The sequence below is a fragment of the Zingiber officinale genome, chromosome 5B, assembly GCF_018446385.1.
Source record: "Zingiber officinale cultivar Zhangliang chromosome 5B, Zo_v1.1, whole genome shotgun sequence".
NCBI lineage: Eukaryota > Viridiplantae > Streptophyta > Magnoliopsida > Zingiberales > Zingiberaceae > Zingiber > Zingiber officinale.
Genome location: NC_055995.1, coordinates 112,037,827 through 112,056,853, shown reverse-complemented (window position 1 = coordinate 112,056,853; position 19,027 = coordinate 112,037,827). Strand labels below are relative to the sequence as shown.

Here is a 19,027-nt window from a genome sequence, read left to right as displayed (position 1 = left end):
AGCATAATAAAAATAAGCAGTTTAATAATTAGATCCTGTCTCTCCGAGACCAAGATCTAGTCAGGGTCTCAATTTAGGTTACGAAAAAGACCTAAATTAGACCGACGCCTACTCCCCTCAAACGGGATGTGTCTTCACTGAGTCACTCTCCTCCAGTGACTTACCTCCACTTACCAAATGTCGAGTTACCTCCTTGACATCCAATCTAATCCACCAGGTCTTCCTATCGAAATCGCACATTCGGACTTAGCCAATCGAGAATCGAACATCTTGACCTCCTACTGAAATCACACATCCATATTTCAACCCATCGGGAATCGAACATCCTGACCTCTTGCCAGAATCCTACATTTGGACTTCGCCAATCAAGAATTGCACATCCCGACTGAACTTCCTGCCTGGTGCCTGGTGCCTGGTCCTCTTGATTTGTCAAGTTAGTAAACCCTGCGCACTCGATAACAAGGTTAGATTAACAACACATCTAACTTTAATCCACTTGTCATTCATCAAAACTTAGATTTGATCATTAGTATCAACTGCACCAACAATCTCCCCTTTTTGATGCAATGACAACCTGGGTTAAAATTAGGAAAAAAATGCAAAACATATATAAAAAAATGATTTTGAGATAAATCTAAAATGAAACAGTTAAGTTTTATCCTCTTGATCATTTTTAGGGTTATGTTTTTCAGATTTTCTTACTTAAACTCTAACTCTCCCCCTTTAACATTTATAAAAAAATTATGCATATAAGTATACCAAATTATGAAAATGTAAATATACAAGCAAGCATGACAAGTAATAAATTTTTTAAAGTAAGCATAAAAATTTGTAGGTCTATTGTAGGGAGGAGTTAAGAAAAATTTTCAAAGTAATTTGAAAGGAATTTTTAAAATTTACAAAAGGTTTTCAAATTTTTGAAAATTAAATTTTGCAAAAACAAAACATTTTGCAAAGCTAAATTTTACAAGAGTTCTGCAAGCCATTTTTCAAGACAACCCATTTCCAAAATTTTGAAACAAGTTTTGAAAATTTCATGTATTTTGAAAGACATTTTGCAAATAATTTTTTTTAAGATTTTACTGAAAAAATTTTAAAGTGTTTTCGAAGTGAAAGGATAACCTTTGCAAGAATTTTATAAAACTTTTCAAAGTGTTTTTGAAAACATCTTTCAAAGTATTTTTAAGCAGTTTTTAAATGTAATTTTCAAAACACTTTGATTTTATTTTTCAAAACAAATGTTTGAAAAAGTATAAGAGTATTTTTCAAAGCAAGTTTTAAAAGCAAGTTTTGGAAGCATTTTGCAAAATATTTTTCAAAAATCAAAATAATTTTGGAAATATTTCAGAAGTAATTTTTGAACCATTTACAAAGTAAGTTCCGGTAAGGTTTCAAATGAATTTTTAAACCAACACTTTGCAAAAATTTAAAAAAAATGAAATAAAATTCTATTGAAAGTACTTTTCAAATATTCTCCTTTGAACCTGATATTACTTTGAAAATAATATTTATCTATAAATTGTCTTTAAATGTCTAACCTTCAATTACTAACTAACTATCAGAAGATGGTAGTTTTCACTTGGTTAGTCAAGTTAAGTACTAATGTCCAGTTAGAAATTTGCTGAAAAATGACTACTTAACTTGATCAATATGCTAGCATTTTTTGCCCAAACTTATGTTGGTGCACTAATAAAAGCATCTGAAGTCTAGGCAAAAGGCCTACGCATCTCATGTCATTCTAAGTTTTTGAATACACAATCAAGATAGCCCTAGTGTGTTTGTGAGATGCTCGTTACCTATATCTATAAGATCATGCTTTCTATGGGATCGATCTAGACTAAGACCAAAACACATTTTGAAATACTAGAAATGAGAATTTTCAGAAAACATAAGTAATGAATTTTCCTAGAATTTGCAAATCACTTAAAAATTTATTTGATAATAAGAGTCCTAATCTATCGTACACATTCCCAGCCATCTTCGTAGGTTACTAAATTCAAATTATGGCAGTAGTTTAGTGAAGATGCCCTCCAGATTTAACTTGGACTTAACATAGTTGAGTTCAATGTCTCATTTGGTGACGTGATCTCTAATGAAGTGATGTTTGATTTCAATATGTTTGGTTCTTGAATGATGCACTGGATTTTTAGTTAAGTTGATCGAACTAATATTATCAATATGGATTTTTACATTTTTATATTCTAAGTTAAAGTCTTTTAATGTGTGCATCATCAATAATAATTGTACTACACACTCACTCATTACTATGTACTCGACTTCAGTAGTAGATAAAACAACACAATATTGTTTTCTACTAAACTACAAGTGATAGTCTATGTAATTGGCATCCACCACTTGTACTTTTACGATCTATTTTACAGTCAGCATAATCTGAGTCAGAGTAATCAGTTCAAAATTAGGTGTTCTAGGATACTAAATTTCCACATTTGTTGTGCCTTTTAAATATCTAAAAATTCTTTTAGCATTTTTTATATGGGACTCTTTAGCACAGATTTGATATCTAGCACACATACTAACTGCAAATAAGACATCAGTCGACTTGCAGTGAAGTATAAAAGACTGTCTATGACACTCCTATAATATTTTATATCTATTGGTTTTTTGTTTGGATAACTATCTAAAGTTGTGTTAATTGCCATTGGTATTTTTATTTTTTTGATATTTTCTATTCCAAATTTTTAAAGTAATTTTTTTGTGTATTTCTATTGGTAAATATAATTTCCTTTATTTGTTTGTTTAATCTGTAAACCTAAGAAATATGTTAGTTTACCTATTAGGCTCATTTCAAATTCCTGTTCCATTAAGTTTATAAACTCTTGCAAAAATTCTGAGTTTGTTGAACCAAAAATTATATCGTCTACATATACTTGGGCTATAAAAATATCAAACTTAAGTGATTTTACAAATAGAGTTTCATTAATTTGACCTTGGTTGAATCATTTGGAAATTAGATAGAAAGTTAACCTTTCACACCAAGCCCTAGGTGCATGTTTAAGACCATACAATGCTTTCTTTAGTTTAAATACATGGTCAGGATGATCTAAACTCTCAAACCTAGGTGGTTGGCCTACATAGACCTCTTCTTTTATTAGCCCATTTATGAAGGCGGATTTAACATTCATTTGATAAAGTTTAAATCCTTTATGGGATGCATAGCTTAGTAGCATTCTAATAAACTCAAGTCTGGCTACTGGGGTATAGGTTTTTTCATAGTCAAGTCTCTTTACTTGACTAAACCCTTTAGCTACTAGTGTAGCTTTATTTCTAATAATTTTCCCATTTTCACTTAGTTTATTTCTAAATACCCATTTTGTTTATTATTTATTATTGTTCTATTTTGTATAGTAGGCTGTACTAACAGCTTCTGCCCAAAAATATTTTAGTTGGTATTCATTACTAGTGGCTTCTTAGAGGGTTCTATTTTTTCTTTCAACTATTCCGCTTTATTGAAGTATATTAGGACACGAGAATTCTTGATGGTACCCATTTTCTAAGCAGAATTTAGTAAACCTATGATTTTTAAATTCTCCACCGTTATCACTCCTAATTCTTTTGATTTCTAAGTCTTTTTTGTTTTCAGTTTGTTTAAAAAATCATTAAATATTTCAAATGTTTCATCTTTATTTTTTAAAAATTTTACTCAAGTGAATCTTGAGTAATCATCAATTATTACTAGACAGTATAAATTTTAATTAATAGATTTAATCTCATGTGAGTCAAATAAATCTAAGTGTAATAATTCAAGTGTTGAATTGATTTGAGTTTAATTAGTTGGTTTGTAGGTTGATTTGGTTTGTTTTTCTTATTGACAAGTATTATAGATTGTTGAGTCTAAGTTGGGTAGTTTTGGTAGTCCTCAAAGTTATTTAGTTTGGTGAGGTTTCTAAGGTGAGTGTAGGTTCTATGTCATAGCCAGGTTTCCTCCTTTTGTGTCAAGTGACACTTAAATGAGGAGTTGATTAGATTAATTATGTAAATATTATTATTCCTAAATCCTTTTAATTTTATTATGGAATCTTTCATATGTTTAATTAAACATTTAGTGGATGTAAACCTAACCTTATATTCTGAATCACACAATTGACTAACACTGAGTAAGTTGAATTTGAAATTTCCAACTAGTACTTTATGAATAATGAAATTAGATTCTAGTTCAATATTACTTATTCCAATTACCTTAAGTTTGTCATTGTTTCCAAAGGCAACTGTTTCTAGTCTTTTAAATGTCAATTTTGTGAATATTGTTTAATCCCCGATCATGTGTTGGGAGAAACCACTATCAAATACCCATTTAGATTCCCCATTTGGTTCGTTTGAACTAGATGCGGATTCATTGCTTGACTCGTATTCGGACTCGTCTTCTTGATATGATTCGCCTCCGGTTGCCATCAATGCGAGATAACTTGCTTGCTTTGATTCGTCGGCTTCCGATTCGTCTTAGGAGGACTCGTCCCACGTCGCTTGAAGCGCCTTCTTCTGCTTTGTCTTCTTTATCTTGTCTTCGTTCGGGCATTCGTGCTTGAAGTGTCCCCTTCTTGTTGCAACCGTAGCACGTGACGTTCGCCTTTGGGTTGTTGGATGTAGACTTGGACATCTTCATGTCGTGCTTAGAGAAGTTTCTCTTACGTCTAATGAACATTTTTCTTACCATGTTCACTAGCTACTCTTCTTCGTCAAACTCCGAGTCGGACTCCGTCCCTGTCTTGAGTTTGGCTCGGGTTCGTGCTTTGGCTTCCTTTGAAGTACCTGCAAGAAAAGTGATCCTTTTCTCGACTTTTGTGGCATTAGTTTGTTTGTGCAGTTCCAATTTACAAAATAACTCGTCTAGTTTTAACTTTGAACGGTTTCTCGAAACTTTATAGGCATCTACGATCGATGCCCACAATGCATTTCAAGGAAACGAATTCAGAGCATACTTGATAATGTCGCAGTTTTCGAGTTGATATCCGATCATGAGTAGGTTGTTGAGGATATTCTTGATCCTCGTGTGTAGTTGGCTTGCGGTTTCTTCATCCTGCATTTTGATATTAAATAAAGAATTTAATAAAAGATCACGCTTCGTTACCATGGAGTCGGTTGTTCCCTCGTGTAGTTCGACCAGTTTGTCCCATAATTCCTTTGTGTTGTTGAATGGTCCGATTCAGTTCAACTCTTCCTTGATCAACCCACATTAGAGGGTATTCAACGCCTTGTTGTTAGTCTAGGCCTCCTTCATATCCGGATTCCAATCCTCAGGGTCAATGGGTGTTTTGGTTGCTTCGTCAACTGGTGCCCAGTACGTGCGTTAGATTGAGAACCACTGCTTGATGTAAATCTTCAGATAGGCCTCCATTCTCTTCTTCCAATACGGAAAGTCGTTTCCGTTGAAGAGAGGAGAGCAAGTGGTACTATACCCTTTGAGTTGGGCCATTTGAATTATCTTACAAAAAAAAAAAAATAACAAAAATGTCCTAAGACTAGGTCTTGGATTAGCAGAGTTTGCAGTAAAAAAAAATATCGACGACTCGAGTGGTGTTGCACCAACTTCGAGTAAAAACCAAATGAGAAAGAATTATTTGAAGAGGTAAACTTTACCAATTCAAATGAAATACGAAAAACTGAAATCCGAAAAAAAATAAAACAATTCCCCTTGTTTGTTTAGTGGTTGCACCAATTCAAAGTAGAACATTGCTCTGATACCACTTGTTGAATCGAGACGCACGTGAGAGGTGGGTGAATCACGTACGTGAACTCGATCGATTTTACTTGGTTCGGAGCCTTCGGCGACTCCTAGTCCAAGACCCAGATCTCACGGACCTATCGATGGGTAATCCACTAAAATCCTTTTCCAGAAGAGGAAAACGAGTACAATCGAAAAGTCAGGACAAGTATGATACGCTACACTTTCCTTTATGTAAAAATTTAGTACAAAATGAAACTTCGTTACCCAGCACTTGTAGTTTTAACTAATTGATCTCGGTGTTACGGCTTCTCAGCAGCAGTCGAACATAGTAGTGTTGTCGCAAATTAGCAGCATGAAGTCGGAGCAGTCGAAGAGCCACACGATTGCCTAGAAGCTTGTAAATGAGGTGTACTTGAGTATTATTGAAGCCTTGGGCGAGACACCCTCTTATTGAGTGTTGAAGGCACCTTAGCACTGAAGGCGTTTTTCATAGGCAAAGTTTTATCTCACAAAATCTATGCCTTATCATCGCTGCGGTCTTTTGAGTTATCCAACCGAAGGTGCCTTTAAGAGCTTTGAAGGCACCTTCCATAAACAGTACTCAAGGTATCTTCCATTGGCTTGAAGACGCCTCGGGCACTATTCACCCGAGGCATTTTGTGCTCCTTTTACCATGCAAAATGTATTAGTTCAATACAAAATATCTAACTTGCAAAACAAAGTTAGCACAATAAAAATAAGCTATTTAGTAATTAAATCCTGTCTTTTTGAGACCAGAATCTAGTGCCTCAATTTAGGTTTCCGAAATGGACCTAAATTGGATCAACGCCTACTATCCCCTCAAACGGAGCGCGTCCTCACTGAGTCACTCTCCAACTTACCTCCACTTACCAAATGTCGAGTTACCTCCTCGACGCCCAATCTGACCCACCAGGTCTTCCTGCTAGAATCGCACATTCGGACTTCGCCAATTAGGAATCGAACATCGCGACCTCCTGCCAAAATTGCACATCTAGACTTTAACCCATCGAGAATCAAACATCCCAACCTCCTACCAGAATCCTACATCTGGACTTCGCCAATCAGGAATCGCACATCCCGACTGGACTTCCTGCTTGGTGTCTGGTCCTCTTGATCCGTCAAGTTAGTCATCCCTACGCACTTGGTAACAAGGTTAGATCAACAACACATCTAACTTTAATCTACTTGTCATTAATTAAAACTCAGGTTTGATCATTGGTGCCAACTGCACCAACAGATATAGATGAAGGGGAGCATTGGCGCAACGATAAAATTATTATCGTGTGACCTGAAGGTCATGGGTTCGAATATTGAAATAATCTCTTGCATTGTAGGGTAAGATTGTGTACAATAGATCCTTCCCTAGGACTCCACATTGGCAAGAGCGTCGTGCACTGGGGATGCCCTTTATATAATAAGAGATTGAGTCCAATGGAGTAGGAGGACTCAATATAGTCGACCCTACCTAGTGGGATAAAGACTTAGTAGTAGTAGTAGTTGTACCTAGTTATGTGCATCAACATGTATCCTGTATGTTCCGTTATGCAATTGTTCTTCTAACATTGGTATATAACTCTTAAATATTCTTAACAAATTCTATACTACAAGCATAAAGTAAAGGTAATAAACAACTATTGACTTGGATAAGAAAAGTTGCACAAAGAAAATCAATAGGTTGACTCTTGACAAACAAACGATTGATAACCATAAACAATTAGCGATTATGCTGCATCTTTTTAAGGAATTAAAGAGGAGGAAATAAGGGAACACTATTAATGGTCAAAATTATCCATAAACATGGTTTCAGGTCTCCTATATCAACTTTTATAATCCAATAAAATAAACCGAGTCTAATTATAGACAAACTGGAGACAGCCTCTTGCGAAAAGCAGGGTAAGGCTGCGTACAATGGATCCTTCCCGGGACCCCGCATGGCAGGAGCTTCGTGCACCGGGCTGCTCTTCGTAGTCTAATTATGGACAAAATATAATGTTCAAATTTAAAAGTAAAGTAAACTCAGATGATAAATTATATCCAAATACGATCTAGAATAAAAAACTGTCTAATCTTTAAAATGTCTGATATGCATCAACTAATGTGCCAACATTGAATGGTTAAACCGTGATGTAGAATACAACCAAACATAGTGGTCATATATCATGCTTAAGCAAGTGAAATCATAGGATTTTGAGTAAAAACAAAAGGCGACAACTACCATTTCCACCAATAGTTATGATTCAGAAACAAATGAATATTCAAGTCAAAAAGTACCAATCATACAGTATAAAGATTAGTCAGCAATGAAAAAAAAATGAAATGTCATGGTTTAGACTTTAGACCAACTACCTGCCTGAGAAGCAAATATGACACTCTTTATTTAAAGAATTTCTGTGTCTGAGAACATAGGTTTTGAGGCCAGAAAGTAGTCGTTCATGATTTGACATGGAAAGGGGAGGATACATGCCATCAGCTTCCTGAATTAGATGATCACATCGTGACCCATGACTATCTATGCTCTCAACTATGAGATCAACTGCAAGATCCTGCAGAAGCTTAAATTGTGGTTATAGTCAACAAACCTATCCATGAGATATATGCTAGACAAAACAATATAGTCCAGCCTTGGAATCAAACGCCCTATCAAAAGTGATAATAAAGGTCTACACATTTAACAAAGAATCTTAAAAAATTCAGAAAATGATAATTTTAAAATAAAAAACTAATGGCATTTAGTACAGTTTTCCTAAATAAACCTTTTTTTAAGGGTCTTCAATAGACTATGTGCCCTCATTATTTGCATCAGTCGAACAAGTGAAGATTGATAGCATATCATAAATCACTTTGGAATTTATTGTCTTGGATCTAAACTCATGTTTATATGAGGCCATAGAATAAAGAGGAAGAAAAAACACCATTAATGTAATTACAAAGGCGAGATTGCATTAAGGGCCATGCTAGAAATCCCAAAAAAGAAAGAAAATTGTTGATTTAAAAGACATCTGACCTCATGCACATAGAAGATAGAAATCAACTACTGTACATGTGACACCTCTACCTGAATATAATAGTTATGCTAAATAGATTCCTATAGTCTGAACAGGTTTCCAAGAAAGCTCAAGCAAGATATTAGTGTTGCCTAGAAATCATATTAGAGTTAGCATGAAAACCAAATGGAAGCAAAAAACAAGAGATAAATTCTACCATCTTTGTAATGAAATTAAAAATAAAAGGACAGGACAATCTTACATGCATTTTCAATAGGAGTATCTGCAAAAAAGAAAAACAAAAAACAAAAAAATAGTTAGCTTCATAGTATTGACCCATAAAAGATATCATTGTAGGAACAAAAGAATTCTAAATATTAGTATATTTGTCTATTATTAGAAATCCACAAAAACAGCTAATATCATTTCCCAGATTAACTACAAAGGGCATTCATTGTGTTTTTTTTTTTCATTTCACAGGATTCACTTATCACTTTTATATTGAACTTGTTGCTTTGAAAGTGGGTACAAGTTTTCAGAAACAGAGGCAAACCTTTTGAACAAAGGGAAACATCCATTCCATGAACACATCAATGTCCTCTTCCTCTGCAGTGGAAAAGCATACTTCGGTTCCACTAAATTTAATTTGCCAGATTCACAGTTCAGTACGACAAATGATATTACAACATCAATGGGCTGATGAATTGAGAGGTGAAAGGAACAAAGAAGGCATGTGCAGTGAAAAGCTTGCCTGAATGTTCCATGACTTTTGTGAATGGAAGGTAATTTGTGCAACCATGAATCAGAAGCCAATGCTTCTCTAAGATTTAGATGGTATTTATATATGACTTTGTCTTTAGTTCCTGAATGAAATAATTCAATACCCAGTGTATCATCACTAAATATGTTATTATCAAGTAAAATACTTCCATGGATAGAGAACAATCTTGAACCAAGGTCGTAGCAGAAGTTGACATGGTTTCTAGTCACTGTCATATGTTAAATGTAAGTCCAATAGACTAAAATTTTCATAGATTAATTAACTTAAAAATAACATGTGCACTATATTCACAAGCATGGTCACAATTTAAACATCCTGAATACATGTTAACTATAGAAGGTTGAATCGCAATTTGTTGTTCCCTAAAGTTACATATATACCATTCAAATTAAGGTTCCATGCCAGGATGCAGTCCCTCGTTGGAATAGTAGGATTTTGGTATTGTACCATGCAAACACTTGACATCGAAGCTGTATAACAATGAATTCAAGTAGGTTTTTTACTCCTTTGATTCTCTTCCACTTAGTTTATTTATTTCTAAAATAAAAATAGTTTTGTAGATAATCAATGGAATTAAAATTTTGTTGTGGCATACTAGGCCAACAATCATCATACTTCAGCATGAGTCATAGCATAACAAGTGAATTCAAATGAATTTCTCTCCATAGTAGTCTTCCTTTAAATTTAAATATCGTTCTATGTTTGGAACAAGTAAAATATTTTGTTCCGCTCACCGACCAACTTATGCAATTCACAAAGGTCAATGAAACCCCACAGGAAATCTTCTATGCAAGTTTGGCATGAATCTTCCACGAGCATGATTCTTCTTCTAGGATACCTACAGCACGTGAGTCTTCCATGACATAACTTTGCACACATGAGTCTTCTGTAGCAAACATTGAATCTTCTGCAATATCACCTAGAGCACATGAGTCTTCCATGACACATCAGGGCTTTCCTAAGGTACATGAGTCTTCCACAACACACCAGATGATACATTGAGGTGCACAAGACTTCCTCATCTCCTTCCACTTCTCCTCCCCTTCTAGTGTTCAGCACATCCTCGGACACTAGCACTTGTCACAAGTAGCATGTCTCAAGCCAAATGAGAATGGAAACCCCAAATCATATTGCTTTTTACCCTAAAAGCGTAACTAGAAGTTAGATAAACAATTAGATTAAAATTTTATTATACCAAACCATGTCAAAATTCGACATGCTTCAAAACACTTTAAAGTATGTCAAAATTAATTTCAAATTATTCCTTTAATACCCTTCCACTTCTTTTCTTCTAAAAATAAAACTAAGAATTAGATATGTAATTAGATTAAAGTTTTAGTGATACAAGTTGAACAATAGTCAAATTATTATTACTCAAATTCATATGAAGTATATTAGCATGCTTTGATATGTGCCAAAACATGTTAGGATGGGTTGAAAATAAGAGCATACTAGTGTTGACTAGCACCTTACGTAATTTTCCATATGTTAAATTTCAACCTTCATTAATTCCATTTCCATAAAACCTTATCCCTTCTCATGTAATTGGTCTTTAAGAAAATGTAACATAGAACCAAAAAAATTCCATGCTTTGCCTTGCGATCTCATGTTGTTGTATGCATCAGTCAACAATCCCGCTAGAAAAAAAAATTCCAAATAAAAATTATATTACACATTGAATGATAAGCTTTTTTCAAGCCTCACAATAACTTGGTTGTGTAATAAGACCCTAGCAAAATTAGATATGTTTTTCTAGGAATAGTAAAATCAGAAATACTATAATTAGAACAAGTAGAAAAAAAAGGTTAAAGTTTAGACCATGAATTGGATTATTTTTCTATGCTAGTTTATTCTTAAAACGTCTTTTTTTTCATTTTATTTGCATCACACTCTTCCACAAAAAGAAACTCAACTTTTGACAAATTCTCACTATCTTTATCTTGGTTTCCTCTCTGATAAACAAAGAGACTGTAAATTATTGTAGAAACATTATTTATAGCTCAATCATACCCTCAATATTAGGATAGTAGCGTTGAAGATGAAAGTGCTGTCAACAAAGTGTGGTTATAAAAAAAATAAGGATGAAAATTAAAATGTCTTTCACTAAGATAGCAGTTCCCTTTTTAGAAGATTGGACAAATATTTAAGTTAGTTGACAAGTTAAACAAATAGAATTAGAATAAATTCTTCTACAATAAGGTTGGTGGATCAGACATGAAGGATCATGGAGAGGTAATAAGGAAATGGTCAAACTATGTATATAAAATAAGTTAAATTGAGATGAATATGAAATTGTTAGACCAGATTTCGTAATTATAGTAATTTTACATTCTTTACTAATAATCAAGAATAGCTATGACACCATGGTGACCATAGTTAAATTGGATTCAATGGATAAACTAAACTAGGAAGCTTCAAGTTCCTAACCTGAATTATTTAGGGTAATCAACTTCAAAGCATTTAAATACAGGAAATTCAACATGAGAAGCAATTTAGTGACAGCAATTCTTTTAAATTCCAGCCTTCCATCAATCAGCAGTTATATAAGACATTTAAAGAAATATTTCAAAACTTTCAAATATATTTGAAATAGTATTAGAGAAGTGAAAATCATAGCAAGTGAAAAGTACCACAGGATAGAAGCATAAATGATAAAACTAGGGAAGAGAGAACATACCAGTAGTTGTTATCGACAACACTCCGTCTGCAGTTTGAACAAATATTACACAAAGATTAACACAATTTTTTGATATCAAGTGTCATTGCATAGCATCAATTAATCTTAGACATTCATACAAAAAATTTCATGGGTTTTTACAAGATGCAAATGCCTTCCAAGATGGTCTTTCAAACTTAAGATTTGTTCTATCGTAAGTGGAAAATCAGCATAGTGGTATAGCGAAACATAATCCAACACAAAATGGAAACCATTCAAAAGGAATGAACTATGAAGTCAAATTAATATATTTTAAGTTGAAGCACTTGAAAGAGCAAGACAGTAGGAATATTAGTTTGCTGGCTATTACCATACTATTAAGACCAGGCTAACACTCAAATATATGAACTCATGGTATTACCCCATTTATCACACGATATGGAATGCACTCCAACATCTAGGCCATGAAACTCCACCAAGTTGCTTCTGATCCCAGTATCTGAAACTGGCAAATCATACAACTCTCAGATGCATCACAAAAGTTGTCAAACTAATGTTCTACCACAATCACACTACAAGAGGGATATGCACTATGAAATTTAAAGAAAATGCCCTCTTTGCTAGAGATTATTTAATTCCATTTAGTTTTTTGTTTGCATTTCATTAATATCGGACAAATGTGAGAGAAATGTTATGCTAAAGAATTGTTGCCTATCCAAATGCATTGCTTGTGTTCTTACCAGAGATTTGCATAAATGGAGGATTTGATGTGTGGAAGCATTTGATAGAAATTGATAATCGGCAAAGACTCTCAGCAATTCGGCATCTTTGAACTGCTGAGTAGACAAGCTAGAGAGAGAAGAAATTGAAAACAAAACAAAAAAGTGAATAAATAGCTGCAAAGAAAACAAAGAACAAGAATGAAATAAAAAATTGAACTAGTAGGAAAGGATAATTGTGTTTCACCCAATGTAGTAGTTGTCTAACAGAAGAAGTGAAGCCACTTGCCCAACTTGAAACAAACTTTCTTCGCCTTTTAGTTCCCCGTTCTTTTGCTTCAATATATACCTACTCATTAACACCAAAGAAATTAATTTAAATTATTCTTGTTTACATTCATTATAAAATTCAATTTCAAAAGTAATTGCCATTGATTTTTGCAAAATAAAATGTACTTCCAACTTGAGGGAGCTCCAAAATGTAACATATATTGTTGTCTTTTTATATGTGAGTAATCTATTTGATAACTTACCAATTGTATTTTGGTCAACAACAGCAGAATGAACCTGCTCAAATGAATCAAAGACGAGTTTAAAGAATAGATTTAAGCTAAAGGATGCTAGATCAAGCCAAAAGAAGGATTAGGAAATGCAAGTATCTTCTGAGAATGGTTGACAAAGTCCTGGGCTTTGCCAAACTGCTACAGTGAATCGTAAGCATAGAAAGAGAAGAAACATTGACAGATCACTGGATGCAGAGTCTAATCCTTTCTCTATTGATATAACATATAAGGAAGTATTTTATAGGAACAGAGACAAAAAAAGTTAGCTATATGATATCTTGGTATCAGAGACACTTGTCAGTTCCCATCCTTCAACTTATGCTACCATTATCAATGTGTTATATGCCTCCTTCCTGTGTATTGCACTCTAATTCACCTAATCTTTTTCTAATAATTTTGATTTGCTGCTTGATAGAGCCAATTCCTAGCTCATGTGATGTCCAGATTTGTCCATTTTTAAGAGATTTGCAAAATCATTACAAAATCTAATAATTCCTTTGCTAATTAAGTATTTGCATCAATCCCAACATAAATCTGTCTTTTCCATTCTGTATTAAATGCTAAGGTTTTAAGTCTGTATCAAGCATCTAATTTCCAGTAATATGTCACCGTTCCATTTTCATTCGTTTGTCTTCATCATGTTATTCTTTAGTCCTTCAATTTGGCGCTTTCATCATCCTAAAGTAGCCTCAGCTTCTCCCTATGTTGTAGTTCTAACTTAGTCTACCACAGTTATTTCATCTAAAACCTTTCGCCAAAGCACTTTGTGATTCTTGTTTCCTTTCCTAATGACCTTTCCATCTGCCGCACAACAACCAGAACCATAAAGTCAGGGAGAGTGTTTCTTAGTATTTAAGTTATTTGTGAGGTTTTTCTTGATAAAACATCTATCGTACTCTATACCCAAGGTGTATCAACTAATTCAAACCCAATCTCAATGATCGGAGCGTACACTTTTGAAGTGCCTCCTTTGTCACAGTTAGTGTATTCCTCTTAATCCCTTAGCATATAAATCTTCCTGATTTGGACTCCAATGAATCATATGCAATGGAATCTCTTTAAAAATTTTACTTTACCTTAAAGAAGCTCATCTCTAGGAGCTTACCTTAGTCGTCTCTCTTAAGGTAAGCTTAGGGTTCCCTTTGGTCATCCTCTACTTTTCATGATTTTAACATTTGCTAACCTATTATTCCTTTTGCAAAGGAAAATTTTCTTCACATTAATGCCCAAGACATTGCTGAATATGTCCCTTCCTCAAGTGGTGGCCTTTGCAATACAACTAAAAGTGGAGACAACTGCACCTACTATGATAGAGGTTGGACTGAGCTCTTCCTTTATTATGGTGTCTCATGCCACCAATGTGGAACCAGATACTGCTACCTAAGGCACTATGGTGTGAAGTGCTTGATACTCAACTTTTGTCATCTCCCTCAGAGTGAAGGATAAAGGTCATGCCTCCTCTAGACCTAGGTCTAATAAAATTTAAAGCTTTCTGGGGAAGACTTTGTGCCAAGGGACAATGTATTCCCAAACCCATCCAAGGAATCAAGTTGCCAAGACCTCATTAGGGAGGTAAGAAGTGAGGATGCTAACAATTGTCAAATCTTGAATCTTGTTGAACCCCTACTTGCATGAGTAAACATATAAAAGAATGCTTAGTTATCTCAAAACTATATTTTGGTGTGACTCTCTCGCAATGAAAAACAAAAAAAAATCTATGACTGCTCCTAGAAAATGAATCCACCACTTGACGATGGATGTAGTTAAGTTCCTCGATGATCACTTCCCTCCTTGATAAGGTAAGGGATGTAGGAGTGCATATCAATCTCTGATTGGAGGAGAATCAAAGTTGAAACTTGATTCTTCATCAGCATGACACCGAGGTGGAGAAGATGAAGATGTTAAAACAGAGCAAGGTTTAGAACATCACTCTGCATTAGGGCGTCACTTTCTAATCAGAATGGTACAATTTTAGTCTTGAGTTATGCTGACACTCACATGCTTTGTCACACTTCAACATGTATCGAGATCAACTCATGAGTTATAATTCTAATCATGTTCTACATACCTTGTTTACCACCAAATATGAGCGTATAGAAATTAGCAAGTGAATTAAATTAAAATTTTATAACTAAAGTATCAAAATATTAAAGCATCTCAACTAATAACAATTAGTTACTAATACTAAAAAAATATTGTGTATCAAATGAAAGCATTGGTTCTTGTAGCATGCTATTGATCTCCATAATATTTCAAGACCTTTATTAATCAATACTCAAGACATACATTAATTAGTGTGCCTAGGATGTCTTGGAATAACTTTATCCACATTCCCATAAATATATCCTGGTAAACTACTAAGGTTTGGATATGTGTTGCACAACTAAAAACGGAAAAGGCATCTATGTATATCTTGATTTCTTCAATTCCAATCTCACTTCTCTACTATTGTTAGTGCTCCAATTGGTGCTTCCTTGTTCACTACCCTCGCTTTTTAGTGTTTCATTTCTTACTAGTGACTAGCAACAAAATCAGAGAATAAGTCAAGGGAAAGGAATCTTTCTGTTTTCAGCCAGTTCTAAACGATATCAACTAAGATAGTTTTAATCTCGGTCAGTTAGATTGGAACTATATTGGCACAATGACATTTGCTCATGTTGATATAGTATTAGTATTGGTCGACTACTAGAATGAATGATATGTTCCAGACAACCAAACTATTTAAAATCGATCAACAATTGAAACTATAGTAGAGAGGTAGCTCATAGAGCTCAAGTACCTAAGCATGTCTAGAAGCGTTCATTAGGAGTTATTGTCTCTTGAAAGACTAGGTAGCAAGTAGCACTCCAAAAAACTAAGGATCACCCCACAATGCCATGCATCTAAGAAAGAATTTGCCTATGCTTCTACGAAGTCTGAAAGGATACATTAACCAGATGATGGGGTATAAAGATTTTAGGATCTTCAAAATAGGAATCTTGAAGCATGTTGAGTCTTCCTTCACCCTTAGCTATGACCTCAAAGGACACCACGGCATTCCCATAACCCCTGAGCTAGATGTCAAACTATCTCGCAATGGGCATCTGCAAGGAACCTGTGGATAAGGAGCTTCTAGTAGTGGAGGGATTTATAATAACTCAATAGACCTGCCAAGATCCATAAACAAAGTTATGACATAGGAGGAGCAAAACGACAAAGCCAAGCTTTCCTTATATACTAGAACTGAATTATGAGTTGTATGAAATTCTTCCTTTATCATCACGTTACTCTTATGTGCATGCTTATCCATGGTGTGATTGCTTATAACTTGTATAAGCTAAGGTTTAGGATTGCCTTCCAACTTGGAGGCCTTGCCTTGACCCATCTATCTAGCTTGTCCAAATTTTCACTAAGCTTCAATTTAGCCTTTTCTAAAATGATGCTTGACTACATCATGTGTACTTAGTCTTCCCTTGGCCAATATATATTATCATTTCTTTAGATATTGACTTTAGTTTAATTTAATGTTTTAATACAATATCTTATATTGAAACACATGCATGGAGCAAGGATCAACATCTTCAGTTTAGAACTTCTTGGGCCATTTAAGCCTCGCCTTCTTGACTTAGTTAGGTCTTTGGCTCCTTAGACCATGTTGTTTTGTCAGCTTTGTTTCTTTAGTCTCTTGGGCCTCATCCTCATCTTACTAAATCTAGATATTCAGCCTCAATGTTGTTGTACACTTTGGGTCTATAGTGTCTTGGGCCTCACCTTATCTTTGTATAGACTATAGAGTGTACACTTTCTCAGGTCTCACCTAATAATCTAGTCCTTAGTCTTTGACAAGCATCTACAATCTTTAGTCATGCTTCATTCATTAAGTTTGAGTCCTTTGTCAGTGACTTGGGTTTACAAACATTTTTTAAACCTCACAATGCTTATTTAAGTCGAACTTTGATTAACCTCTTCAACTCCATTCTCATAACTCATTGTTTTTTCATATCCCATGAAAATAATAAAAGTTTGAAAACTTTACATTTTCGAACAAGTTTGGATTTTGTCAACTTTAGATGAAGCCAATAAATTTTAAGTTTCCCCTTAGCAAAGAAAACCTTTTTTTTTGCAAATTTTAAGTTTCCCCTTAGCAAAGAGCATTTTTATAGTTCATCATCTTGAGACAATTTTAGTTTGTTGGTTCTATCATTCAGAGCTTCTAGACTTGAGTTCATAGCACAAAAGCTGTCTTTAACATCTTCAATGAATTATGATAGCCTATCTGAGACTCTTCTATGTTGACTCATACTATGTCTACCTTGGTTAGGTTCAGAAACTGTCACAAAAGTGGTAGGGCAATTTTTGTTGCTTATAATTTGTTCAACATCTACCTTCCCAAAATTATATTGTAGGTGTTAGAGTCACCGCAGAAGAAGAATATTGGCACAGATAGTAATTTTTAGTTTTTGCTTCTTTTACCTACATGAATAGATGAAACCAAACAAAACAAAATAGCTTTGGTAAAAGAATTAGCTTCATGAATGTCGCACATATTTATAACCTCTACATCGTCCATGCTACTTGAACTTCTTTTGTAGCAAAAGGTGATTACGCTCATCCCAAGCTAGTGTAGCAAAAGGTGAACTTCTTGTTGTAGAATAAAGGGGTTAGTGTTCAAGAGGGTAAAACCATTTATCATTTTAAACCCCTAGGAAGGGACCAATGGCACAGGGTAAGCAAATGCATAGAGAGAGAAAGGATAGGTGGTTAACTTTAGATTATAATAGCCTGTATCTCTTAAGATTATCAAACCTCTTATTTATGGAGATGATTCTAAATTATCTTTAATCTCAGCCATCTATTTGATTAATTAGTTTACAAGGCCTATTAATTAGAAAATATATTTCTAATTAATCTTAAAATAATTTTATTATTATTTTACAATATTTCAAACCTTCTAAAATATTTACAGCTCATGCATAATAATTTTTAAAACTATTCCACATCCAAATCAATATCTACAACTCTTGTAAAATTAATAGCCTTTAGAATCTGTGATCATCCAAATTAAAATTCAATCAACTAATTAATTTCAATTTGAACCTCTCAAATTTAATCATACAAATTAACTTTATTTTACAACTAAGCACTCTAATTTAATTGAATAAATTCCTTGTTAAGTTATTGTAATTAAAGCAATTATTAATAAATTAAGATAATTAACTCTTCACTATTTGATAATTAATTAAGATAATTAATTAGAATAATTAACTTTTAATTATCTACTAAATTTCTTTCAATGTTACCAGCATCAAATGCCAAAAGTTTAAAACTTGTGCATGTAACTCTATATACTTCTAGAAATAACATGTAAATTTCTTTGTACATAATTAGGATTGTAAATGAACCAAACGTTCATGAACAAGCTTGATGTTCGGCTTGGTAAGAGCTTGTTTATGTTCGTTAATTTACGCAAGATCAATTAAATAAACAAGCTTGAACAATTCATTAAACTAAACAAACAAACTTGAACACATGTTCAGCTCGTTAATGTTCGTGAACAACATTCGTGAACAATATACATGAACCATGTTCATTAAAAAAATTCTTATCAACATGCTAAATAACTAAACAGATAAGTTTGAAT

General features: G+C 33.9%; 1 protein-coding gene across 3 annotated transcripts in view; it reads right to left on the bottom strand.

The window, feature by feature from the left end:
• LOC121985370 (NADPH-dependent aldo-keto reductase, chloroplastic-like) overlaps positions 1–19,027 on the bottom strand; it is a 65,161-nt gene that overhangs the window by 28,954 nt on the left and 17,180 nt on the right. Inside the window, exons 7-14 of one of the 3 annotated variants that reach the window (XM_042538774.1) lie at positions 13,092–13,193; positions 12,866–12,974; positions 12,547–12,630; positions 12,147–12,173; positions 9,440–9,551; positions 9,242–9,323; positions 8,951–8,971; positions 8,051–8,256 (exon numbers count right to left, since the gene is read on the bottom strand). In XM_042538774.1, the coding sequence (XP_042394708.1) occupies positions 8,051–8,256; positions 8,951–8,971; positions 9,242–9,323; positions 9,440–9,551; positions 12,147–12,173; positions 12,547–12,630; positions 12,866–12,974; positions 13,092–13,193 (743 nt within the window). Of the gene's footprint in view, positions 1–8,050; positions 8,257–8,950; positions 8,972–9,241; positions 9,324–9,439; positions 9,552–9,782; positions 10,612–12,146; positions 12,174–12,546; positions 12,631–12,865; positions 12,975–13,091; positions 13,194–19,027 lie in introns of those variants that run through there. The other 2 variants (XM_042538775.1, XM_042538776.1) reach the window with 2 other exon arrangements.